The 27,233-nt window shown below is 43.3% G+C and overlaps 1 protein-coding gene across 2 annotated transcripts; it reads left to right on the forward strand.

Moving 5' to 3' along the window:
* Nucleotides 1–33: 33 nt before the first annotated feature.
* kpnb1 (karyopherin (importin) beta 1) lies at nt 34–25,708 on the forward strand. Of its 2 annotated transcripts, none has more exons than XM_079520279.1 (22): nt 34–651; nt 1,815–1,873; nt 5,310–5,492; nt 5,728–5,928; nt 6,393–6,545; nt 7,317–7,376; nt 7,582–7,671; nt 7,930–8,046; nt 9,099–9,200; nt 9,634–9,858; nt 11,698–11,889; nt 12,831–12,961; nt 14,511–14,658; nt 15,477–15,548; nt 16,566–16,710; nt 17,819–17,901; nt 18,439–18,546; nt 18,940–19,083; nt 19,684–19,789; nt 20,364–20,478; nt 20,896–21,057; nt 22,508–25,708. In XM_079520279.1, coding segments are annotated over exons 1-22 (2,637 nt in total). In that variant the 5' UTR covers nt 34–611; the 3' UTR covers nt 22,509–25,708. The 2 variants fall into 2 exon arrangements, with proteins under 2 accessions (XP_079376405.1, XP_079376406.1); XM_079520280.1 differs by having other exon boundaries at nt 7,930–8,040.
* Nucleotides 25,709–27,233: the final 1,525 nt, after the last annotated feature.

The raw sequence follows: 27,233 nt of genomic DNA on the forward strand, positions 1-27,233 counted from the left end.
CCTAAACTTAAAGCGGGACTTCCGTCCTTTTCTAAGCTGCCTGTCTGTATAGTAAACCAACGACCGCAGAGGAGAGGGGAGGAGAGCCATATCCTTCCGCCGGGGAGACAAGTGCGGCCCTTTAGTTTCCCTCCCTGCCTACCGAGCGACACACACAGGATGCGAACAGGCAGCCCCGCTGCTTCGAAAACACGCGATTTGGTCCTGCAGCTCGTGTTCACGTTTACTATCCCACGTTCACAGTAGAGCAAGAACCCCCCCGTCAACTGAGTCGGACGTGCCGGCCCGGGGACGAGTGAGTGGACACGCCGTTCTAGTCGCCGGGTGTCTTTTTTTTCCGCCGCCGACTTCTCATCATCATCCACGTTTCCCCCGTTAGTTAGTTAGTTAGCAAGGAAAGCAAGCGGCGTCGGGGCTGAAGGAAATCTAATCCGGTTTGAGTTGTTGCGCGGCAATCGAAACTGTTAGCGGTTAGCCCCCGTTAGCATAGCGACGAGTTGACTGACTTCACCACCCATCCCCCGGATAAGAAGCAGCAGCGCACAACAGCAAAGCAAGAAGAAGCCGATAGCCGAAGCAGAGCGGCCGCCGTACCGACCCGGGGATCAAGGATGGAGCTCATCACAATCCTCGAGAAGACCGTCTCTCCAGGTGACAATCATGTGTCCGTTTGTGTCCGAGAGCAGTCGACAGGAACCCGGCTTGTGGCCCCGCGTTCAACTGTCGCTGCGAGACGAAGTGGTGAAAGTTGGGAGAGCCGGGTTGAAGGAGTGCTAAGTTGTTAGCACGTCGATGCTATAGCCGGGATTTATACGCGTCTGTTGGCCGGTGTCGCGCGGCGGAAAATAGCCGATCTACAAGCCCGCAGCGCGTTGCGATAGCCACGCGTTGCGGGCTTGTAGATCGGCTATTTTTCGCTTGCGCTACGCCGGGCGCGCAACTATGTTGCTGCTAGCTACTAGCCACACACGGCCTGCTCGCTGCGGGATGCGGCTCCATGATGCTAACACGCTAACCACCGTGGCGGAGTGGTGCGGGTTGTCGAACATGCGTTGTGTTGGCGGTGGAAGGTCTGACACACGCAACAAGAGAGGGCTGTCAAAGCCCCTCCGTCTAATATAATAAATGTCAAATCAACGGGGTTGTTGCGGCTTGACGTGACTAAGCGTGATTCTTGTGACAGCTGCATTGCACTACTAGTCGTATCAGCCATGGCGACCCACACCCTGCCTGCCCATGCTGGTGGTGTGTGTGTGTTAGCTAGTATGGTTAGCTGGTTAGCGGGCTGTTGATGTGCAAATGAAGTCGGCCCTTTCCCTCTGCTAACTTTAAGCACCTAAAAAGTGACTATCATCATCCGAAATTATATATGCCGACCCAACAACGCTGTTGTCTGGTTTAAACGGTGGTGTCGTTGATATTTGAACCGGTTTTGTGTTGATCATTGTAAAGACTAATCAGGTTAATGTTTTAAGTTTGAGATCTGGGTGAAAAGTTGACTCGGCTAGCTGAGGGTCTGGATGGATGGAAGCATGTTGTTACTTGGCACCAGAACCCGTCTCTCATCCATCCTTGCGTGTAATGTCATGTTTCAGTGTAAATGGATCCAACCCACAACTGAATGGAATTCACAACTAAATCACACTAGCGGGGCTCATGAACAACACGAGACGCCCTAAATCTGTGGCGGGCCGACTGTTTCAGTTTCGGTACTACTGTCACATACAAGCATGCTTAGCTAGCATTTTTTTCAGCTAGCTAAATTAGCTAGCATTACATTGAGTAACCCCGACCCATCTCTCTCTCTCTCTCAGATCGAAATGAATTGGAAGCGGCACAGAAGTTTCTGGAGCAGGCAGCTATTGAGAACCTGGTCAGTACTGTGGTTATTTTGGGGGTGTATACTGTGTGTCTGTATGTATGTGTGTGTGTGTGTGTGTGTGTGTGTGTATATATATATATATATATATATATATATATATATATATATATATATATATATATACACACACACATTTATATTTTTACTGCTGATGTGAAAGTAGGTTAGCGCCACAAGTATGGTGGCCAGATTGAGGACGCCGCTAGCTAGCAGACAGTGAGTGACCCGCCCGGCTTTTCCCTGGGCTGGGCCCTCCCTCCCTTCCTCGCCACACACCCCACCTACACACGATGGCTGACTAGCGAAGCGAGACCCACACATTACACACTACACACAGAGTACTATACAGTATACACACGCACAGTCAGACATCAGCAGTGAATGAAAGGAGACAGCCCAAGCTTGCTAGCGTTAGCATTCCATGGCAGATGCACCCCAATCCCACCAGGGAAGGGCTGGAGCTTGTAGGCTGCAACACACTATTTCCTCTTAGGTTCAAATAAATGTACTGTCCAAGTAATATCTGCATCTCTAGTATAGTTACCCCACTACTGTACCATAGTTACCCCATATACAAGTTCTGTGTAAATAATATACTGTGACATTTGGATAGACAGACCTCCACAGAGTTTTGGCCTACTGGTTAATTAGGCCAGCTGTTAATTGACCTTAACCTCTGATTGACATGGTTATAAGTTTTATGGAGAAATGGGTGGATTGAGTCTCCAGCATACAACTTAACAGTAGACGGTGACACTGAGAAGAAAATTGAACATATTTGGGTGCATGGGACTTTTCATTTCTAAATCAGATTTCTTTTTTTTTCTCTCTTTAGACACATTTTTAGAGTAGATGTAATTAATGTGAGACATGAATGCCGGACATGCTGGTAAATTATTGCTGTGGCGGTTGAGTTTATTCACTCATTAGGCACTCTGGCAGGTGATGCACCACCACACAGGTAATATATCTAGCGTTAACCACTGTCAATCTAGTGTCCATATTTTGTGCATGTCATAATGGCTACGTTTTTCCAAAGACGGCAGATCTACAACAAAGTATAAAACTTGAGTGGTTAATAATATGGCTTACTAGTACAATGCCAAAATGACGTCAGTTTTGGGATAATGATCCACTGTGGCTCCAGACCAAAATGCCCAGATTCGTGCCCAGCAATGGAAGTCCTCCTTATGGATTGACTTCACTTGAAAAGTGCATGACAATGTTCTAGTCAGCAACAGCCGAAAGCATTAGACAGGAGATGGCAGGGGAGGCCGAGTTGTAAGACAAACCAACGCAGCGTTTTCTGTGGCTTTTAGACCCCATTTACACTGGCAGCCAAATCCAGCCTGAATCAGATCTGAGCCACATCCAGATTGGAATCTGATTTGTCTAAATGTGTCATGTGACCATTTAAACCAATCGGATTTCAATCTTGATGTGGCACAGATCTGATTCAGGCTAGATTTGTCTGCCAGTGTAAATGGGGCCATAGAGGCCTGGTTGGTAACACAGCCAAGAGGGTGGGTGGCCTAAGCTTAAGCGATGCATGTTTTTGTTAAAAGAAGAGCATGCTGCATTCTGGAGAAAGAAATGCGACACTCATTCAGAAAGTAACATACCCGGGAAACCATAAAGGATTGTGTTTTTATTAGTTTGGACATGACCTGAAAAAGTAGCTTAAAAATAAGTTTGGTTGGATGCCTGAAATAAATGTAACCAGGTTGCACATGAGGGAAGAGGAAGTAAAGCGCAGCAAAGAGCTACTGTATTTGCATAGTCATCTAGGCCGACTTGTCATATTCGCCATTAGCATAGACGGGGAGTAAGCACAACATCCTTACCATGACATGATGTAACTCAAAAGGTGGGCAAGAAATCAGAAATAATTTCGAAATTGATAATCCAAAATATGTCATTGACTTACATTGTACGTGTACGGCAAGACCACTCTAATGCTGGTTCTTTAGCCCGTAAACGAACGCAAACCAGTTGCTTCTGACATTATAGAACACCACCAACCCCAGCACTGCTTGTTTGTCAACTTCCTGTTGATTTTATTCGGAGATCTGGATCCACTTCCGTGGATACAATTCTGTTTTTTTCCTAATAAAAATAGTAAGAGTAACATCTAACTATAAATGCACCAAGTCTCTGTGTGTACGTCTGTAATCCACGTAACTCAAGACCCGTTAGCCCCACCACTCCATATTTGGGCATGGCTGACATGTATAGGAATAAAGGGACACAGAGAGACGCATAAAAGGGACACAGACATAATATCTGGGTGGGGCATGCATTTCCAACTTGCATCATTCCAAGTAGGCCAGTGCCCAACGGGGACCGCTGTAGAGGCCCCACGGGAACCTCTAGTATTTTAAATGATCAATTTCTAGCCAATGGAGAAATTATTTTTGATTTCTTGCCCACCTTTTGTTGCATCATGGCAAAGTAACCTCAAACCTCTACCAAAGTGGCCTTAAAGCTCACAATGCAAAATGTATTCATCCATTAATTACAACACAGTGAACACACAATGTCTTGGGAGCTTGTAGATTGGCTATTTTCAAGAGAAGATATTTGGTGCACAGGGGAAAAAGTAGTGGGTCAAGTACAGACCCCTGGGAGACCCCGGTCAAGAAGTAGTATGGTGTTAACAAGGTTAACGCTCTGAAAAGCAGCTATCAGCTAGTGTACGTACATTAGGTCAAACATAAGGGGGTTAGTAGCTACTTTGACATGCAACCTAATCGTTTAATAAGACGTATGTTAACTTATTATAGCATCATTAACCTCTTAAACCCCAGGGGGGTCCAGGGGGAAAATCCGCTACATCGGAGTTGGAACCGGAGACCAATTGGGTCTCCATTGACCCGCTGAGCGCTGTTCAGTGGTGGACAGCCGCTGCCCCCGCCTGCGGGGGCAATGGGGCTCTTAAAGGATTTGGTATCTTTTCTATATAGATGGAGTCACTGACCTCTGCATGTCATTGGACATGCATAATAAAAATGTTATGTAGCAGTGGTGCTAGATATTTATGGCTTTAGCTAGTGAGGGCCCTCTGTGAGTGTCTATTGCTGTGGAGGATGGAGATGTGTGTAATGTTTGTCCATATACAGTATATGATGACAAGCTTGTGTGAATACAGCTCACTGTTTTATACACCCAGCAGTACAGTGGCGAGATAATATGTATACCGGTACATGATTATGTGTCTCCTCCGCTTATCTGTCCCCTACTCTCTGCTGTGTTCATGCAGAGTCCATCTTATATTTGACCTCCTTTTTTCACATCCTCCTCATCTCATGCTGTCACCCCATGCTTTCTACTCTTCCTCCCCACTTCTCCCTTTGCCCTCTACCCCCAGAGAGAAAAGCACTCTTATCCTTTTGTCTCTAACAATGTTGCCTTTCACCTCCCCATCCAGCCGACCTTTCTGGTGGAGCTGTCCAAGGTCCTAGCCAACCCAGGTAACACCCAGGTGGCTCGTGTGGCAGCCGGCCTGCAGGTGAAGAACTCCCTGACCTCCAAAGACCCAGACGTCAAGACCGGGTACCAGCAGAGATGGCTGGCCATCGATGCCAACGCGCGCCGCGAGATCAAGAACTTTGTAAGGAAGCATGATGTGTTTACGATTTTAGATTTAGTTAATCTATGCGGTGGCAGAGTACCTCGTAAATTTTGTAATCCATGATGATAAATCATGCACCACGCTGAAAGTGTGATGTATAAATTAACCATTGTATCTGAGACCTACACAGTTTGAGATTGTTACATAGTGACCAATGTCCATTTTTTACCTTAAAATGTGTGTATCTGATCGCCATCTCCATCTGTCACCACAGGTTCTCCAGACACTAGGTACAGAGACATACAGACCCAGCTCTGCGTCTCAGTGTGTGGCAGGGATCGCCTGCGCCGAGATCACAGTGAGCCAGTGGCCCGAGCTCATCCCCCAGCTGGTGGCCAATGTAACCGACCCCGCCAGCACTGAACACATGAAGGAGTCTACATTGGAGGCCATTGGATACATTTGCCAGGACATAGTGAGTACAGCCGTCCCACACAAATATACACCTGTTGGTCGGCTATATACTGGCAGACAACTGACATCAGTTCCTCTGCCTGTTGTGAGTGCTTCAGTGTGGATTTTATGATGTCACAGAGTGAAACGGGGGTCTACTTCACCCAGGAGACGTAGACGGCAGGGCCCATCTACTGAAGTCTGTTTGGTTTTGTTGGACCCCACAACTGGCCTTTCTTCTGACTTTTTACACATTGTGACTTCCATCTGTTACTATCACTATATCTTAATATCTTGATTTTCCAAACATCCCATATTGTTTGGGCTAAAATAGTTAGTCGATTTGGTGCGTGCCTTTTCTGCGAGACATTTCCTGTTGATTATTTAGATGTTGCTACTCTCCCTCATGAAAATAAATGAAACAATGAATCCCCCCACCACACACACACACACACACACACATCTAACATGCTGCTGTGTGTTCAGGACCCAGAGCAGCTGCAGGACAATGCCAACCAGATCCTGACAGCCATCATCCAGGGAATGAGGAAGGAAGAGCCCAGCAACAATGTCAAACTGGCAGCAACCAACGCCCTGCTCAACTCACTGGAGTTCACCAAAGCCAACTTTGACAAGGAGGTAAGGAGCTAGTTGTCTCCACCAGGCCGAAGGCATGGGGAGAGAGTATGTCGTGCGTGTGCATGCGTCCGTCCGTCTGTTACCAGCTAATCTCTGGCACCATTAACCCGGTCCGTGCCAAATTTTGCACGCACACTCCCTGGATGCCAACGATGAACCTCTGCCCCAAATTCTCCAGAACGGCCTGTTATAGCGCCCAACTTTTGAAAAACACATTAGTTTTTATATTAATCTTCCAGATTCTGTCCAAAAATACCGCAAATCTTTACACACTATCTCTATAGTCATGTGTTCAAGCCGGATCTGTCCGATATTTCATATTCCATCCTAATTGGCTAACATTGGCTTTCAAATTTTGCAGGATTGGCCCGTTTTGAACAAAAAGCCTCAAATCATGAATGCAGCGTGCAATTTACGTGAAATCTTTCAGACTTTCCTACTAGGCTGAGGAATATATCCCACCCTTTTCACATTGGCCTGTTATAGCGCCACCAACAGGTGGAACAAAATGCCTCAAATCATCCAATTGCCATCCAAGGCTAAGAAGAAATGGCACCCTTTTCACATTGGCCTATTATAGTGCCACCAGGAGGCCACAACCTGATCTGCCCTGGTGGAGACCTGTGCCCCGAGGGGCACTTTATCTAGTGTAGTCTCTGCATTATGCTGCTGCCTTTTGTCCATTTACCTTTTCACAGTATATGTTATTGGGTTTGGTCAGTGGTTAAACCACTACTTTTAACGGTTTTCTTATGCGTTTGTGTTTTGCAGACAGAAAGACACTTCATCATGCAGGTGGTGTGTGAAGCAACACAGTGTCCTGACACCAGAGTGAGTACCAACCGAACACTGTGTAAATGGAGAAACCCAGCTACTAGAGGAAAGAATACAGATGTGTCACTGGGATAACTTTAAACTGGTTCCATTGTGCTTTATTTTTTGGTGTGAGCGTGATTTCATTACAGTTGGACCTCATCCATCCAGTCAAGTTTTTCACACATTCAGTTATGTTTTTATCTTCTTGTTTGTCGTATAGGTGCGAGTGGCGGCCTTACAGAACTTGGTGAAGATCATGTCTCTGTATTACCAGTACATGGAGACCTACATGGGCCCTGCTCTCTTTGCGGTGAGACACTGCATACCTCATCAACCTCTACTTTTAAATCGGCATAGAAAAAAAAATCTTGTGTTTTCTTCTGGTCTTTGGGAGTGTGATGCTGTCGAGCTGCTGTCATAACGGATACATTTCTTTTTATAGACTAACATCAGAGTTAACAATTGGTGTAACAAATGAGGGATAGAACTCGTAGGAAAACTTCTGGCATTCTAATTGCCTGATGTCTGTGCCCCTCTGTACTTTACTGTCTTCTCTCCTCCTCCCCAGATCACCATAGAAGCCATGAAGAGTGACATAGACGAGGTGGCCTTACAGGGCATTGAGTTCTGGTCCAACGTCTGTGATGAGGAGATGGACCTAGCTATCGAAGCCTCTGAGGTGTGTGTGAGTTACTTTTTTTGTTTTTTTAAGACGTCTCTCCAGCTCTTTTTCTCATACTGTCCTACTGACGTCTGTTCCTCTGCCTGTTGTGAGTTCTACAGTGTGGATTTTATGACGTCACAGAGTGAAACGGGGTCTACTTCACCTAGGAGGCGTAGATGGCAGGGCCTGTCTAACTGTAGTCTTTTTGGTTTTGCTGGACCCCACAAATGGCCTTTTGTCTGAATTTTAGACATGGTGACATGACACCCATCTGTTCTGTTACTATCACTCACTATCCTTTACATCGGTGGTTCCCAAACTGTGGTGCATGCATCCCTTGTGGTGTGCGAGTGCCTTCTAGGGGGTGTGCGACATGAAAAGTCTAATGGTGGTGCTATGGTTTTATTTTAAATATATTAACATATTATAGCAAGTAATGCAGAATATAGCCTATGCTGCATATATTATGCCATATTCAGGTTCATATATGTGGATAAAAAGGAAATATATGTCTCTATAGAGCTTGTGCAATTTATATTTCCATGTGGGGGGTGCATCAGCTAGGTCTGGAGGTAACGGGGGGGGGGGGGGGGGGGGGTTGCATGGCCAAAAAGGTTTGGGAACTGCTGCTTTACATTATGATGATAAATCATGCATCAAGCCTTGTGTGATATCTAACTTCAACCAATGTATCTAGGACTTGCATACACTTTCATGCTTGTTCAAAATGTTCATTATGATCAACTTATCTTGTTAGTGCTGTGTATTTACTGTTGAGGTTATTGAAAGCTGTAGAAAATATTTTGGAGCTTCTCAAAAGTGGGAAAACACTTGGATTTTGTTGTGCTGTTGTAGAAGTTACTTTGTTCCTGTCCTGTTGACTTTTCTTTGACTGGGAAACCAACAAGTGGTTCCCAACCGTACTCCTCTGGAACCGCTAGTACTGTTGGATTTCTAAATTAGACTTATTATTTACAGAACCTTAGCTGACTATATCTCTCCTCCAGCAGTGTTTACAGCATTACTGGTTAAAAGTCTTTGGTCTGTTCCTTTCCTTCCTTATCCAATGTTAGGCTTCGGAGCAGGGACGTCCCCCAGAGCATACCAGTAAATTCTATGCCAAAGGCGCCTTGCAGTACCTGGTCCCCATCCTCACACAGACACTCACCAAACAGGTATTAATCATTATGTCTGTTAATACTTTGTCTCTCTTTCCCCATCTGTCCAATATTCATTCGCAACATTGCCAAAACAGACCTGTTAACATCTTCTGATACAGTATATTGTTTTCAACATGTTCCTTCAAACTCTTGTTTGTGCTCACTCATCCTGTCTCTCATCTCAGATTCACAAGCGATCTCTCACTCCCCTGCACTATTTCTGCCTCGTGCCACTCTACTCTTCTCTTATTGTCTGAACCTGCTGTGCATACTCTTCACCTCATCCCTCTCTTTCACATGTCCTCGTTCTCTTCTGTTTCATTAAAATTCTAAAGTGTAACCTAAATGACACGGTACAGTGATCACATACACGCATCCAAAGAAAGCCCCAAAGTGAATGACCCGTTATGACAGTTATAACAAAAAACAACTCTCTCCACCCTCCCAGGATGAGAATGACGACGACGATGATTGGAACCCGTGCAAAGCGGCTGGTGTGTGTCTGATGCTGCTGGCCACCTGCTGTGAGGATGATGTGGTTCCCCATGTCCTGCCCTTCATCAAAGAGCACATCAAGCACCCTGACTGGCGTTACCGTGATGCCTCGGTCATGGCCTTCGGCTCCATACTGGAAGGACCTGAACTCAACCAGCTGAAGCCCCTAGTCATACAGGTGACCTGATTCATTAAGAACTTAGATTCAAGCTACTGTTGGTGCATAATATATATTTGTATTCTATTTGATTTGTACACAGTTGGGGCCGGGGCAATTGCTGCATTGCTGTGGTTATGTGACGCATACTGCAGAGTTGAGCTCAGTATCACAATGTCGTTTAGTTTTTTTGCTAGTGAAAGTTGCAAGAGTGCATATGTTTGATGTGAAATGTAAGCATACCATGAACACACTAATCAGTGTTGGTTGCCATCGCCATTGACTGTTGTGTTGTATTCTTCAGCTTGGAGCTATTTTTGTGATTTTGTGATTATAAATGACTGCTTGGCTTGAGTACATGATATCAGCTGGAAAATGTAAGGGGAAATAATAATTATATATATATATATATATATATTTTGTTTTTTCACACAAGACGGACGCATAAACATTTGGAGTCGGATTGTGCTACTTCTCTATGCGGTAAAGCTAGCTGACCTATTTTCTAAGCCAAATGTTAAGTCTCATAATTTCGGCACATTTTGGATTTGAGTCGGGCGATGTGATGCAGCAGGCTAATTTGGAAGAGGCATTGTGTGAGCAATAACGTTGAGATGGCGGTCAAACGCCGGCATAGGAATTCTATGGTGTCACTCGGTAGCATTATATTTGCAACATGCTTTTATGCACCAGACCAGCTGTGCGGGAGGCTCCAGAAATAATACAGGCACATTGCACAAATATAAATCAAAATATTTGGTATGAGAACAATGTTTCTCTTTCACCCATTATTTAACACTTTTCTAAAATCACTTTGCAATTTCAATTTAGATTGTTTAACAGAACACTGTTTTTCCAAATGAGGTTTTGCATAATGCAATGCGATTGTTATAATTTATTGAGGCCTACGTGTTGCTCGTGTCTTTTAAGAAATTCATTAGCAGCCTGGGAAGGAGCAAGTAGGCATTTAAAAGTAAATTGAGTTGGAATATCGTATGAAGCATATTTATTTTCTACTGGTATAGTTGATTGTTACGGTTGTGACCAGGTAGTGATGCAGTATGATGGACACATGCATGTAGACCTGGGCTGTGCTAAATGTCAGATACTTTTTTTTCCCCCAACAATGTATTTATTTTCCTTTTTACACACAAATGACAATACAAATATATACAAAAGAAATGTCAGATACTTGATGAATCTGAAGCAGTTGAGATTTCATTTTGTGGTTTCACACAACATATGGGAATCTGTAAACACTTGAATGTCCTTGCTCTCTGTTCTCTCTGTCTTTCTCTGGTAATCTATCAATTCCACAAATCACTGCGTGCAAGTGTCTGTCTTCCTCGTATCTCGAGAGACTGAACCAATCGCTTTCACTTGCTGACACCCCAAGGGAGAACGGTGTTGTTGCATCAGCGCTTCTCCATAATTGGCATGTGCCACGATTCAGTGCGAAGACATGGGTCTGCACTAGTATAACAATTTCACTTCCCCCTAAATAGTTTTTACAGCATGCTTGTGCAGTAGTCTAGCTAGCAAGTCCATGAGGTTCAGTCTGTATCTGTTTGTCCTTTTTGTTTGTACTTTTATGCTGACATTCCATACGTCACAGCCCTACTCTGTCTAAACCACAACAAGGAGCTTTTGTAATGAAGGCACACCTAGTGATGGGGAGTTGTGTCTGGTCTATGATGATAAACCATGCACCACGCTGAACGTGTGATGTATAACATAACCATTGTATCTGAGACCTACACGCATGGTTTTTTGAGATTATTACACAAACGCTCCCGTCTCATAACGGTTAACTACTCCGGTTAACTCAACTCTGTCCATTTCGTCTATCCTTGTCCCCAGGCGATGCCCACCCTGATAGAGCTAATGAAAGACCCCAGTGTGGTGGTGAGGGACACCACGGCCTGGACAGTAGGCAGGATATGTGAGCTGCTGCCTGAGGCAGCCATCAACGAGGTCTACCTGGCCCCCTTGCTGCAGTGTCTGATAGAAGGACTCGGGGCTGAACCCCGAGTGGCCTCAAATGTCTGCTGGGTAAGCAACGCATGATTGTACACTGAAGATTACACAATGACACATTTAATCTATCCATTTAATCTATCCATTTTCATTACACTGTAATTATGAGATGGACTTAATTATTTTAACCCGTTTAGTCCCGAGGCCGAAAAAACGCCTTCAGAAAATCTTCAGTTTTTCATTCAAAAAATGGTGGCATGGATGCAAAGCACCACTGTTTCGTTGCACCTCTGACCTGGCATCAGAACCGTAGGTTTAGGTTATATTCAACACGCTTGCTTTGCTGGGCTTGTAGTTGTCAAGCTACAGCTGCTGTGTACCTAAAACATGAGCATGTTACCATCCGTGTATTAAAATGTCTTCATAGTTCCATGAAATAGATTGATTCATCTGAGCGCTTTAAAGTTAGGAGCACATGGAAGAAGGAAATCCCTCAATAATGAAACATGTTTTTTGCTTTTCAATCTCTGGTCACAGTTACACGTTGAGTGTCTAGTTGTATGTAGGGCCACAGTCCCGTCATATTTAAAGCTACAGTGATATGGGTGACATTTATATTACACATCCATTATTGGTGTTACATTGAATGCCGGCTAACTTTAGAAGCACTGAAGACCAAAGAAGTAATCACAAACTGGAAAATGACCTAGCAGTCACAAACATGACTGACTTGAAGTAGGGTTGCAGCAGATGCAAGGAATTTGAATCGGTTGGTTACGCAACCATAACACATTCTTTAATGCATCAAGATTACAGAAGTGTTAAATAGTTACAGCAAAACAAACGAGGGTTGAAATTTAAATGGGAAATGCAGAGTAGGTCCCTTCTTGAGCAGGGAGCACATGGTTCTGGTGAGAACAGAAGTGATTGCACTGGTGGGAGCATGCATGCTGAAATGTAAGACCACCTTACCACCTATACATAATCCACATGGAATGATTTGTTTGCTCCTCCAGGCGTTCTCCAGTCTGGCGGAGGCTGCCTACGAGGCCACGGACGCAGCCGAGGACCAGGAGGAGCCCGCCACATACTGCCTGTCTTCCTCCTTCGAAATCATTGTACAGAAACTGCTAGAGACCACAGACAGGTCAGACAGACGGGTCAGACAAACTCCCATACAGCAAAATACACTTTCTCAACCATTTCCTGTTATCTTTAAAGCGTCATGCTTTAAACGCCAGGCAGGTCACACACAAAAAACTAACATTCTTCAATGGTGTGCCATCTATCCAAAGAAATAGTTGAGCTTTTTGCCGTGGCGATGTCTGCCATTATCCCAGTACAACAGAGCTCAACATCTTTCCAGAAATCATGACACGGTTACTCATGATAAAGCTTAAGTAATCTATTTTCATTCTGTGCATTATGAATTATTCTTTTTGTAATACTAATCGGTTATATGGTGGATTATGTTAATACAATATAACTTTGCTTATATTGTCATACAATGGGGTGGTTGGTCTCACTTATATGAAACGGCCTTAAACTTTGCTTTAAGAAACAAATACACAATAGTGATTTACCTACTAAACGTCATACAGTGTCTGCAAATGTACCCCCTCCAACCAATCCATGAAAGTTGTCGACTCTACTTTGACCTTGCTATGACTGGTATTGATTTAGTGATGAATAGTTTTGTCAGAAAATTGATTTACTCTCGAGGTGGTATTAAAAGTCTCAAAGTCTTAAATTAAAAGCGCTGAAGCCTGCAGAATCTGAAACGGGAGCTTCTCTGTATTTCAATACCCTGTTGTCTCCTCCTCTCCTTCCAACATTCATTATCTATAATAAATGTTCTTGTTTATTTCATTACAAACCAGACGGTGTAATACAGAGGAGACGGTGTTTGGCTATGGTGTCTGCAAACAAAATAGTGTCTATTCATATCTGACACTTTTTTTTCCTCGGAACGATTCACCAAAAATAATGTTCATCAAAAAAAGGTTACATAAAATGATCGCGCTGTAAGAATGCTAACAAACCATGTAAGTGAGTCTGGTCTGTGATGATAAACCATGCACCACGCTGAAGCCTGATGTATAACTCTTACCATTGTATCTGAGACCTACACACACTTTCCACAGCAATTCAGTACACTCACTGAATTCAGTGACAAAATACAATGCCTCATGGGCAAGTCGCCAAAGCACGAGCAAAGTTGGCCTTCAAATATTGTGTCCTCGTTGAACCTGGATTCTGTTGCAGGTGACACGTCAACTAGGAAGTTATTAAAAGAACCACACAAATTAGGGTTGTTCACCTTCTTTGGTGCCGTTTTCAATTGGCTTTGACACATCTACAATTCAACACACCACACAGTAGGAAACATTAGAAAATCTATCTGTTTTATCTCCATTTAATCCATACAAAGAATGGAGGGGGAGAGCGCATTTGTTTAAACCTCAACTGAAAGAACAATGTTTGGGTAATTGAGCATACGATTTGCACCTGAAAGTTAATATTGGGATATATTTTAAATAAAGCTGCTTAATTGTTTTGTTGTGTAATAAAAGATAATTGGTAAATTAATCTGTTTTCATTATGGCTCATTAGAAAGCACTTTATTAGTCACAGTTAACAACTGGGAAGGCAACTCCTTTGTAGTCAGTTGGCTTGACACCATTTGTGTGTTCCAGGCCTGACGGCCACCAGAACAACCTGCGTTCAGCGGCCTATGAGGCTCTGATGGAGATTGTCAAGAACAGCGCCAAGGACTGTTATCCTGCCGTCCAGAAGACCACCCTGGTCATCATGGAGAGACTGCAGCAGGTCCTACAAATGGAGGTAAGATGGGAAGGAATCATCGTATTGTGACTATTAGTTTTCATTTAGGTTGTTCAAAACATTTTGAAATGGCACAGCCACAAGCTCGCAGCTTGTTGTGAGCTTCTACTGTAGATTGTCTATTTTCAAAAATAGTCCAAAGATTTAAGAATAAGTGAAAATATAACATAAAATGCTCACTTGAACACTAGTATGATGATACAAACAAACATGTGTCTGGTCTGTGATGATAAACCATGCACCACGCTGAAGCCTGATGTATAACCCTTACCACTATCTGAGACCTAAACTCACTTTTTCCCCACGGCGCCGGCCTTCAAGCTGTGCGGAATACAATGTATGACACAGAATGCAACGATGCATGTCCAAGTCAGCTAACTGTGCCTTGAGTCAAATAACAGAAATTGAATAGGATGAATGTTAATGTTGCTATTACGTTCATTTTTTTTATTGAGGCACAACTGACTAAAACAAGGAAAAGTCAACACACAAGACGATCCCAGACGATATCTGGTCTCACACTAGAATATCGATATAATGTTGCTCTATTATATATTACCCAACCCTAGTGAAAGGTTGAATGAATGGCTAACAGAGGAGGGTGGGAGGAATCAGACAGATTGGATGAAGAGACGAATGGAGAAATGAAATTGGCAATGCATCAGATTTTTCACCTGAAAGATGGTAGCAGCTCTGCCTGAAGCTGACTGGCTCTCCCTCCAAAGAATCCTCCCTCTGCTGCTGTAGTAGTAGCATTTCATGTACTGTGATGCCATTGCCTAGTGATATAACGTCCTGTCCCCTCTCTGTCTCTCTAGTCCCACATCCAGAGCACCTCAGACAGAATCCAGTTCAACGATCTGCAGTCGTTACTGTGCGCTACTCTACAGGTCAGAACACACAGTCACACCACTGTCATCTCCCCCTTCTCTAGTGTATGTTGCGATGTGTGTAATTCCACTTTTATACTGGATCCAGTTGACTTGAACTTGAATTTTGAATGCCCATTAATTGAGATGTACTAGTTTGTTGTGCCTTTTATGGGAGTTTGGATTTTCACTTTATGTAAACAAGCTGCTGATACTGGCAAAGACTAGAATACCTGATGCCATATGTATGAAAGTTTACTTAAAATCCTCGGTTCCTTTCTGAATTCCTGGCTGCATGTTTTTAAGCATCATTAAGAAGCAACACAATTCACCAGTTCTTAAATATGAAATGTAAATATGCATGTCTGAAATGGACACTCGTGAAAATAAAGATGACATAAAATGCTCACTTTAACACCAGTATAATGATACAAACAAACCGTATGAGTGTGTCTGGTCTGTGATGATAAACCATGCACCACGCTGAAGCCTGATGTATAACCCTTACCACTATCTGAGACCTAATACTCAATTTTCCCGGCGGCACCAGCCAGCAAGCTGTGCGGAATATAATGCAAAATGTGACAATGCAAATCCAAGTCAGCGAAATGTGCCGAGAGTCGAATGTTAATGTTGCTATTATATTTTTATTGAACTCTGCACACAGACTAATATACTTGTTCCTGCACCATCTTGATATCAAGTGTCCCTTTCATACATGCTGATCTCTGCGTAGATAGTGCCTCATAATGTTTATGCATTCACACCATTGATGCATATGGCGGTGGTCATTTATTTTTACCTGCCACATTAAACGGTCCCATCTGCTGTATTCAATGAGTCAATTTAAATATGAATAAGTTAAATGTTATAATGCTTCAGCTGTTTTGACTGGTTTTGGTTTATTGACTCATTGATTGTGTTCATGAGAGTTTTGACAATAGTTTGCCTATATAAGTGCCTTATAAGCAGCTATTGTTGGTTGGTTTTATAAAAAGCATCTTGTAATCTATGGCTGGTTTTGGACGTGCTTTGCAGAATGTCCTTCGTAAGGTACAGCACCAGGATGCCCTGCAGATCTCGGATGTGGTGATGGCCTCCCTGCTGAGAATGTTCCAGAGCACTGCAGGCTCTGGGGGGGTCCAGGAAGATGCACTCATGGCCGTATCCACCCTGGTGGAAGGTAAACACGCACACACATATACATGTATTACAGAGATATGTTAACCCATTTAGGCCTGACCTCAAAATTAAAAAATAAATCTTCTAAATCCTCCAGTTATCTGAAATAAATATTTTCACGATTTTTCAAAAATAGCAGACCTACAAGCTTGTAGATCTGCTATTTTCCAATAGCTAAATTATAACATAATGTTAAACACCAAAAGGGGATGATTTGACTTCGGCTGATTGCTTTGATTTTTTTCTTTTTTTTTTTTCTTTTTTTTTCTTCCACATAATTGATTGTCTTTGGTTTCTACTGAACTAAAGTGATAAAATTCAATGTATGAAGACAATAGATTCTGTTCTAAAGATAGTGCCACACAATGTAACAGTACATGAAACATAATCATTTAAATTCAGAGGGGGCAGGTCAGGCCTCTCCTGCTTTAAATCACATCGATGTGTTTATAGATGAAAAGCAAACTCATTTAAATGATGAATCGCAGCGGCCCTGCATTGCATACAATTCTCAATTGATCACCAGTAGCACAAACCATGTGAAAGTTGTATGGTCCGTGATGATAAACCATGCACCACGCTGAAGCCTGATGTATACATCTTTCCATTGTATCTGAGACCTACACACTTCTTGAAATTCTCTATGTGTTCAAAGAAACGGTGATTTACTGATTTGCCATCTGTTAGCTTACTTATACCAAACCATACATATCACAACAAGAAACATTTCATGAACAATGCTCTATAAAGCTCTATTAAATAAATGCGAATGATGTAGATAGCATACTCTAGGTGTTAAAACTTGTGTAGTGCTTGTATTGTGCTTCTTGTTGGGTTTAGAGTGTTTTGCAAGGTGCAATGACTTTGATATTACAAGACCTTAGAGGTTGTCTGAGTCATAGTAAATGGGCTAATCAAAATCTACACAGTAGCACTTTTAATTAAGTAATTATATTTCATTGAGTGGTTATTTATTTTGTCAAAGCAATCGGAGGAATTGCAATATTACACCTTGGATGGCCATCTGAGATGTGATTTCCCCTAGTACTGCTACTATCTAGTATCTATGCTAACTACCAATTCTCTAATGAAGGTGTTATATTTTTCAGTGCTGGGCAGTGACTTCCAGAAATATATGGATGCCTTTAAGCCTTTCTTGGGTATTGGACTCAAGAACTATGCTGAATATCAGGTGGGGACTTCTGAAAATCACTTTCTCTCTCTCTCATTCATATTATGTCGAGTGACGTCAGTTCCTCTGCCTGTTGTCAGTTCTACAGTGTGGATTTTATGATGTCACAGAGTGAACCAGGGTCTCTTTCACCCAGGAGACTTCAGATAGCATGGCCTGTCTACTGTAGTCTTTTTGGTTTTGCGGGTCCCCACAATCACTGTATGGACTAAAAGTATGAGGTTTGGACCACTACTTAACCTGTAGGTTGACTATGGTTCATAGTCAACTTCATCTGACCTTGTAATCTGTATAGGAGCATTGACTCACTCAAGCACACTACATAGACGGTGCACACCTCCAGAACATTGTGCCTGCCGAGTTATGTCCTACCTACCTGATTCCCCCACGGCTACTGCTTAGCTAAAATGGAAAGCCTGTTTATCGGTTACAGGTTGTTTACAATAATGTTTTATCTCGCCCCAAAGTTGTGGATTACAGCTTCAATGTGCAGTCACCCCCTAGGACGCCTCCCTCTAACCTGCTGTTGTGTTGCAGGTGTGTCTTGCTGCGGTGGGTCTGGTGTGTGATCTTTGCAGAGCTCTGATGACCAACATCTTGCCTTTCTGTGATGAGATCATGCAACTACTGCTGGAAAACCTGGGGGTGAGGTGTCCCTCCTTCTCTTCTCTCTCAGCTCTTATTGTATCCTCTTCTCGTCCTTCCCATTTTACCTTTTTCTGTTTTCACTTGAACACCAGTACGATGATACAAACAAACCGTGTTAGTCGTGTCACGGTATGGTCTGATGATAAACCATGCACCACGCTGAAGCCTGATGGATAAACCATTTACCACTATCTGAGACCCATACTGACTTTTTCCCACGGAACCGGCCAGAAAGCTCTGGAATATAATGCAGAATATGACAAACAAAAAGCTCAGAAATGGATCATCACTTTAATTTAGTTAACATGCCTCAAACTTTTAAATGTATGTACGTTTTAAATGTATTCTACAGCTTCTTGTTATTGAAGTAGTACGTGTTTCTGTGTGCAGAACGAGAACGTCCACCGGTCAGTGAAGCCCCAGATCCTGTCGGCGTTCGGTGACATTGCTCTGGCCATCGGAGGAGAGTTCAAGAAGTACTTGGACATTGTCCTGGACACACTGCAGCAAGCCTCACAGGCCCAGGTGGACAAGGTAGGACACACGTGTGTGCCACATACACACTGTAGCATGCCTCACAGGCCCAGGTGGACAAGGTAGGACACGTGTGTGTGTGTGTGTGTGTGCCACATACACACTGTAGCATGCCACATACACACTGTAGCATGCCACATACACACTGTAGCATGCCACACAGGTGCACAAGGCACGACCTGACTCACGCCCTACGTGGCTCACAGGTGCAGTGTGAATAAACGAGTATGTCTGGTCTGTGATGATAACTCATGCACCACGCTGAAAAGCCTGATGTATAAATCTTACCACTGTATCTGAGACCTACACATGCATATATGCTCTCTAGTAAACCCACAGCATCATTCCACGCAGGTCTGGTTGGACAAGTTAATGTTTCGCTGCACATACAGGCACACACACCCAACATAAGAACGCAGGCAGTGCACACAAGCAGGCCCCAGGTTGACATTGCAGAAAAAAATAAATGTGACTTGGTTTAGTTAACAGAATGCTTATTGTTCTGTTCTGCACCTGCTCCGTTTACTTGGCCATTTTGTTTTACTGTGTTTATTATATTGTGACTGTAATTTGTGTGCTGCTGTGTATCTGTGTGTTTAGACGGACTACGACATGGTTGACTACCTGAATGAGTTGAGGGAGGGTTGTCTGGAGGCCTACACAGGAATCATCCAGGGCTTGAAGGGAGACCAGGAGAATGTGCACCGTAAGAGAGACACTCATGAATACATTTACTCACTTGTACAATTTTACACACACACACTCAATCTTCACATCAACTATCTCACTGGCCTCCTGACGTCAGTTCCTCTGCCTGTTGTGAGTTCTACCGTGTGGATTTTATGACGTCACAGAGTGAACCAGGGTCTCTTTCACCCAGGAGACTTCAGACAGCATGGCCTGTCTACTGTAGTCTTTTTGGTTTTGCGGGACCCCACAAATGTATACTTACAATGTAGTCCCATGTTTGTAAAATAAATTAAAGAAAAGCCTGCAGTAGGATTACTCATTACTTTGCACTGGTCACATTTCAGCATCGTAGCTGCATAATGAAAATATGTTTTTTCTTCAAGGGATAGTCCTTTCAGATTGCTTTCCTAAGTAAGTCATTCTGCTGCTGCTTCTGATTAAATGTTCTTGGAGTTTTTGACAACGTCGTTGTGGTATTGTTCAGGCCTTGGTTCTAATTTTGTAGTAGGAGGGCTGTTGCTGTAGTTAGAGTTGCACGGCATTTCTTGGTGGATCTTAAGTGGTTTAATGTTGCTCTCTTGTCCCTACAGCTGATGTTATGCTGGTGCAGCCGCGGGTGGAGTTCATCCTGTCCTTCATCCACCACATAGCTGAGGATGAGGATCACTCGGATGGAGTGGTGGCTAACGCTGCTGGCCTCATAGGGTAAGGGGGTGTAGGAGGGGCCGGTCCTTTGCAGCTCAGAGCAGTTGTAAAATATTTGTATGAATGCGATGGGAGGAAAAGACTGTTTCCCAAGTGGTCATTCATTACCCATGTTGGTTGTATTTGTTGTCTGGTCTGTGAAGAAAAATCATGCACCACGCTGAAAGCCTGATGTATAAATCTTACCACTGTATCTGAGACCTACACACACGCACTTATCATATGTAATATGAAGTTTAACATGCTGTAATATGAAGCAGGGCCATGTCGTTCTTTGTCAAACATCGCATTTCCAAAAACAAATTGTAGACCTTTTTTTTCAGTACATTTATACAAGCTAGAGAGAAAACGATTAGTTTAGTAAAGCTTTTCTAATTTCCTCATTATGATGATCTTTCCTCGTACCTGCCTCTACAGTGACCTGTGCACTGCGTTTGGTAAGGACGTGATGAAGCTGGTAGAGGTTCGTCCACTCATCAACGACTTACTGACGGAGGGACGGCGATCTAAGACCAATAAAACAAAGACCCTAGCAACCTGGGCCACCAAGGAGCTCCGCAAGCTGAAGAGCCAAGCCTGGTCAGTGGAGACGCACACATGAAGCCACTCACTAGATGTACACAGCTATTTCACACAATTAATAAAATAAACACACTCACTAAAATAATTATTACGATGGACAGTCGTCAGGCACTTGGACAGATTTGATAGTAGGCATGTCATCTCTAAAGCCACACAATCCTATTCCTTCACCGGTGAATGCATTAATTCCCAGTCACCGTTACATCAGTCACTGACTAAAGACTTTCTCACACGGTATAGAGAATGGCAATGCCAGAATGTGTAGAGCAGGGGTTCTCAACCCGTGGGTCGCGACCCCTCGGGGGGTCGCCAAATTATTTAAAAAACAAAACAATATGTTTTAGTTTTAGTTTTTTTCACGATTTTTCAAAAATAGCAGACCTACAAGCTCGTAGCGCGCCACTCGGTGGCGCGCTATGAGCTTGTAGATCTGCTATTTTTCAATGGCTAAATTGTAGCAGTCAATTTATATTGGGGGTCGGGAGGGGGCGGGGCGGGGGTCCCGAGACATTGCCAAAGCATTTTCGGGGGTCCCCGGCCAAAAACGTTGAGAACCCCTGGTGTAGAGCACCATTTGATTGGTTCTCTGCCATGTGGCCTCTTTTGATTCAGAAGATGGCTTCTCACAGCTCATTCAGAGCTGGCAGGTTGGAACACTTCTGTCTGCAAGGCCCGTGTTAAATGGAGTGCATACCCAGACCAGCTGGCATAGCGATGCTCGCCAGGGAGCCCTTAAACTAGAGTACTCTATGCTACTGGGTTTAGGAACATCAAACTTGCAAACATGATGTCCTAAAAATGGCACTTCAGCGGAAAAAACATCTGACACTGCAGAACTTTATTGGACCTTAACTAACGAACGTAGACCCTGTCTCAGGACAAGCCAAGGCTTAGAAAAACCTGTAGGTCGTAGGATGTAACCCTCGACTGCAGTTTGTCTGAAACGCAAAGGAGGGTAAAATCGTCATTAGTACCAGCGATTTTTTGCATGTTGTGTTCTAAACAAAGTATGTCGTGACGTCTTGATTGCTTTGTACTTAAATGCTAATTCAGTCATAATTAGGACTGATTTAAATTACTTACTGTAATTTGGTAAAGTTCACTAATATTGGCAGAAATACAGTCTACATTGCGTGTCTCGTCCGTGACGAAAAATCATGCACCACGCTGAAAGTCTGATGCATAACCCCTTTCCACTGTATCTGAGACCTACACGCTTAATGTATTTGAAACCTTTATGATTGATGGATTTTAAAGGAACATCTGTAGGAGAAATGATTAACATTTGTCACGTGATGGCAGTGATGGCAATCATTGCTCTTGTGTGACACCATCAGTAATGAAATGGAGCAAATGCTGCTCTGCATTGCCCTGATGTAGTTTATAAATGATTTTTCACAAACGGTACTTTTTCTTTTTTAACCGTCTTGTCTTTCTCTCCATCCAGATATGGCACTATCGGGGAAGAGAGAGATTGACATCAGTGAACAATGAGGAAAAAAATTTGCCCCACTGGAATTAAATCTTCTGTCTTTCGCGCATGTGGCCGGGTCAAAGCAGAAGCGAAGTGTGCGCTGGGATGAGTGTCTGTGTGTGAGAGCGAGCGAGCGTACGAGAGAGAAAGCACGAGCGAGAAACGTGTGAGCGAGCGAGAGATGAATGACATCACACCACCTTCTGAGTACAATTCCAGCAGTCGCCGGCAGACTAGCAGCGACTCCCCATCCCACCCCTGACCCCTTCAAACGCCCTTTGACCTCTCGTGAAACCCCCCTCCCCCCCCTGTTGACAGCCTGTGGACTGAACTGTATCTTGACTAGGACAACAACCCCAATCAAACACTTCTCCTCTGCGTTTGACGTATCTGAACTCGGTCTACACACCCTATCCCATTAAAAAAAAAAAAGCTGGACTTGCCCCCTCCTGTCCAATTTGTCTATCCCGACCTTCCTCCTCCCTTGACCCCCCTCCTCCTCGCTGTTGTTAGGCTAGCTGTATAGCGCTGTCCTGACGAGCGAGCCAACATATAGCAGTCTGCTACGATATGACACGTCACCAACCAATCCTCACCTCCTCTCGGGGAGCATCTACCGCCAGAGACCAACTGCCAGCAACCTATGCTATGATAATGACAGGGCTGGTGGCAGAGGGAGGGGAGGGGGCAGTTGTTTTTGGAGTCGAAACAAAAACACAAATGACAGGAGAAAAAAAGACGATATCACAATACGGGAAAAAATGCAAGACTTTTGGAATCAACACTTGATGAGGAAGCAAGTGGAACAGGACTCTCTGGACTTTGTTGCTCTATGACTGATCTGTGGATTACTCTACCTACTTCATTTTTGTTGCTATTATTTTTCTCTTCTTCCAAGCACTCTATGGTTATGGACTTTGAATAATAATAATAATAAAGGAAAACACAAATCCCAACATTGCAGAGATGGTCTGAATTGGACATAGTTTGAACCGGAGAAGAACTCTTGTAGATACAAAAAACAAAACGGGAACAGAACTTTAATCAAACTGTCGGGGTTCGTCTTCTCTCGGGAGGACAGACAGACGGACGGACAGACGGTGGAGGGAGAGGTGAGGCCACCCTCTCTCTAAATGGTCTTCTACCCATCAAGAACCCACAGCTGGCCACCCCTGCACTCCACAGCAGTCTGTCTGGTGTGATGGGGTGGTGGAAGGAGGGTGAGCTCCTGTCTGCCCTGTCCTCCACTAGTTGAAAACTAATGCATAAGTGAATACATTTATAGAATGGTCAGTTAAAATAACGGCTAGTAAACCTGGAGAGACCGGGGCACTGGTTCTGCTGTTTTTGCTAGTTGAGGGAGACAGGCCAGCCTATGTAGGCACATCATTGGCAGTAGTAGGAACCCTGTTTACCGCCATGGAAATCAGTCACCCATTTCTCCTTTTCTTTTGGGTTTTTATCTTTTTATTTTTTTTTCCTTTATAATTTCTTAGTTCTAATTTCAACTGCATCGTAAGTTGCTTTTCGTTGTCTGTGTGTGGGCTTCGTAGATTGACCTGACCGCGATACAAATTTCAGCTCATGTGTGTCAGAGGATGTTACCCTTCTGCGTGCTGGGTGAGCTCCTGTGCAGTAAACACACCCCTCCACGGTGCTTCCTCCTGGACAGTTTTGACACCAGAGGCTTCAGATCTTTCCTGGTCTTGACTGTGACCTTGGACCTTGGTTGTTTCCTTCCTGTGGTCCATCAACTGGCTCTGTCTTAACCCCCCCCCCCCCCCCTTTTTTTTTTAGCGGTTGTTGGGACTTGCCAGGCCTCTGTCGAAATGTCCGGGAGAGTTGAGCACCCTTTTTTTTTCCAACATTTCAAAACCAACAGGAATGCTCTTAGAAAAGAAAATTAGCACTAAATTCTACCCCCCCCCCCCCCCCCCCCCCCCAAAAAAAGGAAACTATGTTTAACACACTTAATAAATCTCCATGTACTAGGGCTGAAATGGGCCTGGAGAAGAGCGTGCCAAATTACTAGCAAGTCTAGCTTGGTTAATCGGCTGAATAGGCAGCCATGGCAGGACGCCTGCCTGCCATGGGAGAGAGATCCAGTTAGCCAGTTGGTCCATGTCGTCGTTGAGCCATACACAATTAACCTGTCCAATTGGACACCTTGTGCTTGAGTTGAGTTGTTTCAGTTCCCTGCTGGTTGTAGTCCTTTCACTGCACTTGGTTTTGGGGAAAAGGGTCACTCACCATTTTTGCTTGTTTGAAAAAAAAATTGAACTGAAGTTTGTATAAGGTTATATTTTTCCATTGCTATGAAAAAAAATAAAAGAGAAAATAAAAGGATATGAAACATTCCCCAAGCAGTTCTGGTGCGTTGGTCTGATTCCCTGTTTGTACTGTTGAGATGGTTCCTTAGAAAATGAACTCTTCTTAGACTGTTATGATTCTGCACTTGATAGACGCAAAGAGAGGCAGGTATCTATTTGATTTGACGCTGGACATGTTTGCTTTGTTTGTTCTCTGATTTTGGTGGCCATCTCCCACTTTTTTCTTTTTTCTCCAAAATGTAAGTGCCAGACAAAGAACCGTGTGTCTCAAATTGATACGATTAATATTGTAAATCTTATCCACTCGGGAGGTGAGGTACAGATCAGCACTTTGATAGGACATGCTGATTATTTATGATATGTAAATCAAAGGTTTAGTATGATTTCTACTGTACAACAAGGGGCCTTCAAGTGGCACAATTCCCCAGTACATGCACACACGGTTCTATCTGTGTCACTGTCAGGGTTGGAGGAGTTATTTCACTTTCCGCTGCCAGCAAATGGGTTGGAGCTATACTCGAATATTGGAGGGAAATAGTTTTTGTAATTGAAAGAGTATCATACCCAAGAAATATGAACACAAGGGTAAATGCGCTTGGTTATTAAATCAGAATTTACATTTGGGTGAAAAGTGATCTTAGGCCTTTGGTGGCTTTTTTCTGCTTTTGTTGACCCACTGGGTCAGAGCTTGGAGCTGTCACACCATGGAAAAACATTCTTAATTGTGTTGACATGATGAACCTGGCAACTCCATCATTACTGAATTGTGAATTATTTAAAAGCCAATCTGCTTTTTATTTCGTATTCAATCTTAGTGAACTAATAAAATCTATATTGTACTGAACACTGCTGCCCCCTCCTTTTTCTGATGGGTCACAACCACCAGAGTTGAATAGCTAGATGTATGAGCTTATAAAGCATTGCACTGCAAGCTTGTAAGTGGGCCATTTTGGGTGCACGACATACAAGGAATAAATTGGGCTTAAAGAGGTTGAACATTTGTATGCCGTTGGGTGTGAGTACAACGGCATAGAAATTTGACATTTTCAAATTCTGAGAATGTTCATGGTTGTAAATAATTTAAATGGGATGGAATACATTGACATACATTGCCATATTCCAATAACTTTTTGGCCAAGTTCAACCTATGCTTATAAACTGGTAAAGTAATACTTTTAAGTAGGCGTGTGCCCACCAGTCTGTGCCAACAAAAACAGTGCCGCCACTGTTTCATTTGATATATCTATCACTGCTAGATCATTTGACTTTCTGAATTAATTTGGTTCCCTGTTCAGGTTTCGTGTTCAGCTGTTTGATGAGGGACAGTGCAGTGGTTGCCCATTCCGCTCTACCAGGAGTAGACAAATGGAACTCACCGGAAGACGGTACCATGTAGGGCAGTGGTTCTCGAACTGGGTACCGTGATACAAGTCCAAGGGTGCCGTAGAATACTTTTCATAATTTGGATCACATGTCAATATCACTTCAGTGTAGCCAATTAGACCCTTTAATAGTAAAACAGACCTGACTTGCAATTAACTTTTCAGTCTACAGTATACCATGTCTTGGCTATTCGGCTGTTTTTGGTGAACGAACGTTCACCTTGAACGAACGTTCACCTTCAGAATAGGGATACTGGGCTTTAAGTGGTTAAAGGGCAAGTAAAACAAAGGTCTTTCTTATAATGAAAACGGATATTTCAAGTTTTCCTCATGACATACTGGATTATAGCGGGAAAGATTTACATATTGTAATATGACGTGTATACATAATTTGGTATGTGGGCACATAGGCTATTATGAAGAGGAATCCAATGCAATATTCAGTTTAACATATTTGGAAAAGTTTGTTGAAGATGTCACCTTCAGGATCACAAATTTACACCAGGTATGATAAGAGTGGGTGAAATTTTGTGCTTCAGACAAAATTCATTTTAATGTATAATGTAGTGGTAACTAGCAACCAGCTCCAATTTAAGTCTGATTAATCATTTGGCACACATGATTTAGTGTTGACTTTTTTTTCTAACAAGATATAGAGAACGCCATCTTTGGGACCACTTAAGTTGGAAACGATGTGTCAGGAACGATGCAAGTAAGGCCAAGGGGTCAGACATAGACGTGGTGCATTGCTTTAGTCCGCTGTGCTGACATGACTCTTCTTAATCCTTGAGTTTCCACATAAACCAATGGGAACGAATTGGGAATGAATGGAATTAATTTAGTGTTCATGTTTTTCATCTTTAAATTGACATACAGTAAGCTGTTTATAATCTTTTCTCTCGGCTAAAGGTTAGTTTAGGTCAGTAAAGTCTTGAAGTCCATTAGTGGCATTGCACATTCATGTGATTATTCCCAAACTAAATCTGT

This window comes from Electrona antarctica (genome assembly GCF_951216825.1).
Source record: "Electrona antarctica genome assembly, chromosome: 14".
In the NCBI taxonomy this organism is placed as follows: Eukaryota; Metazoa; Chordata; class Actinopteri; order Myctophiformes; family Myctophidae; genus Electrona; species Electrona antarctica.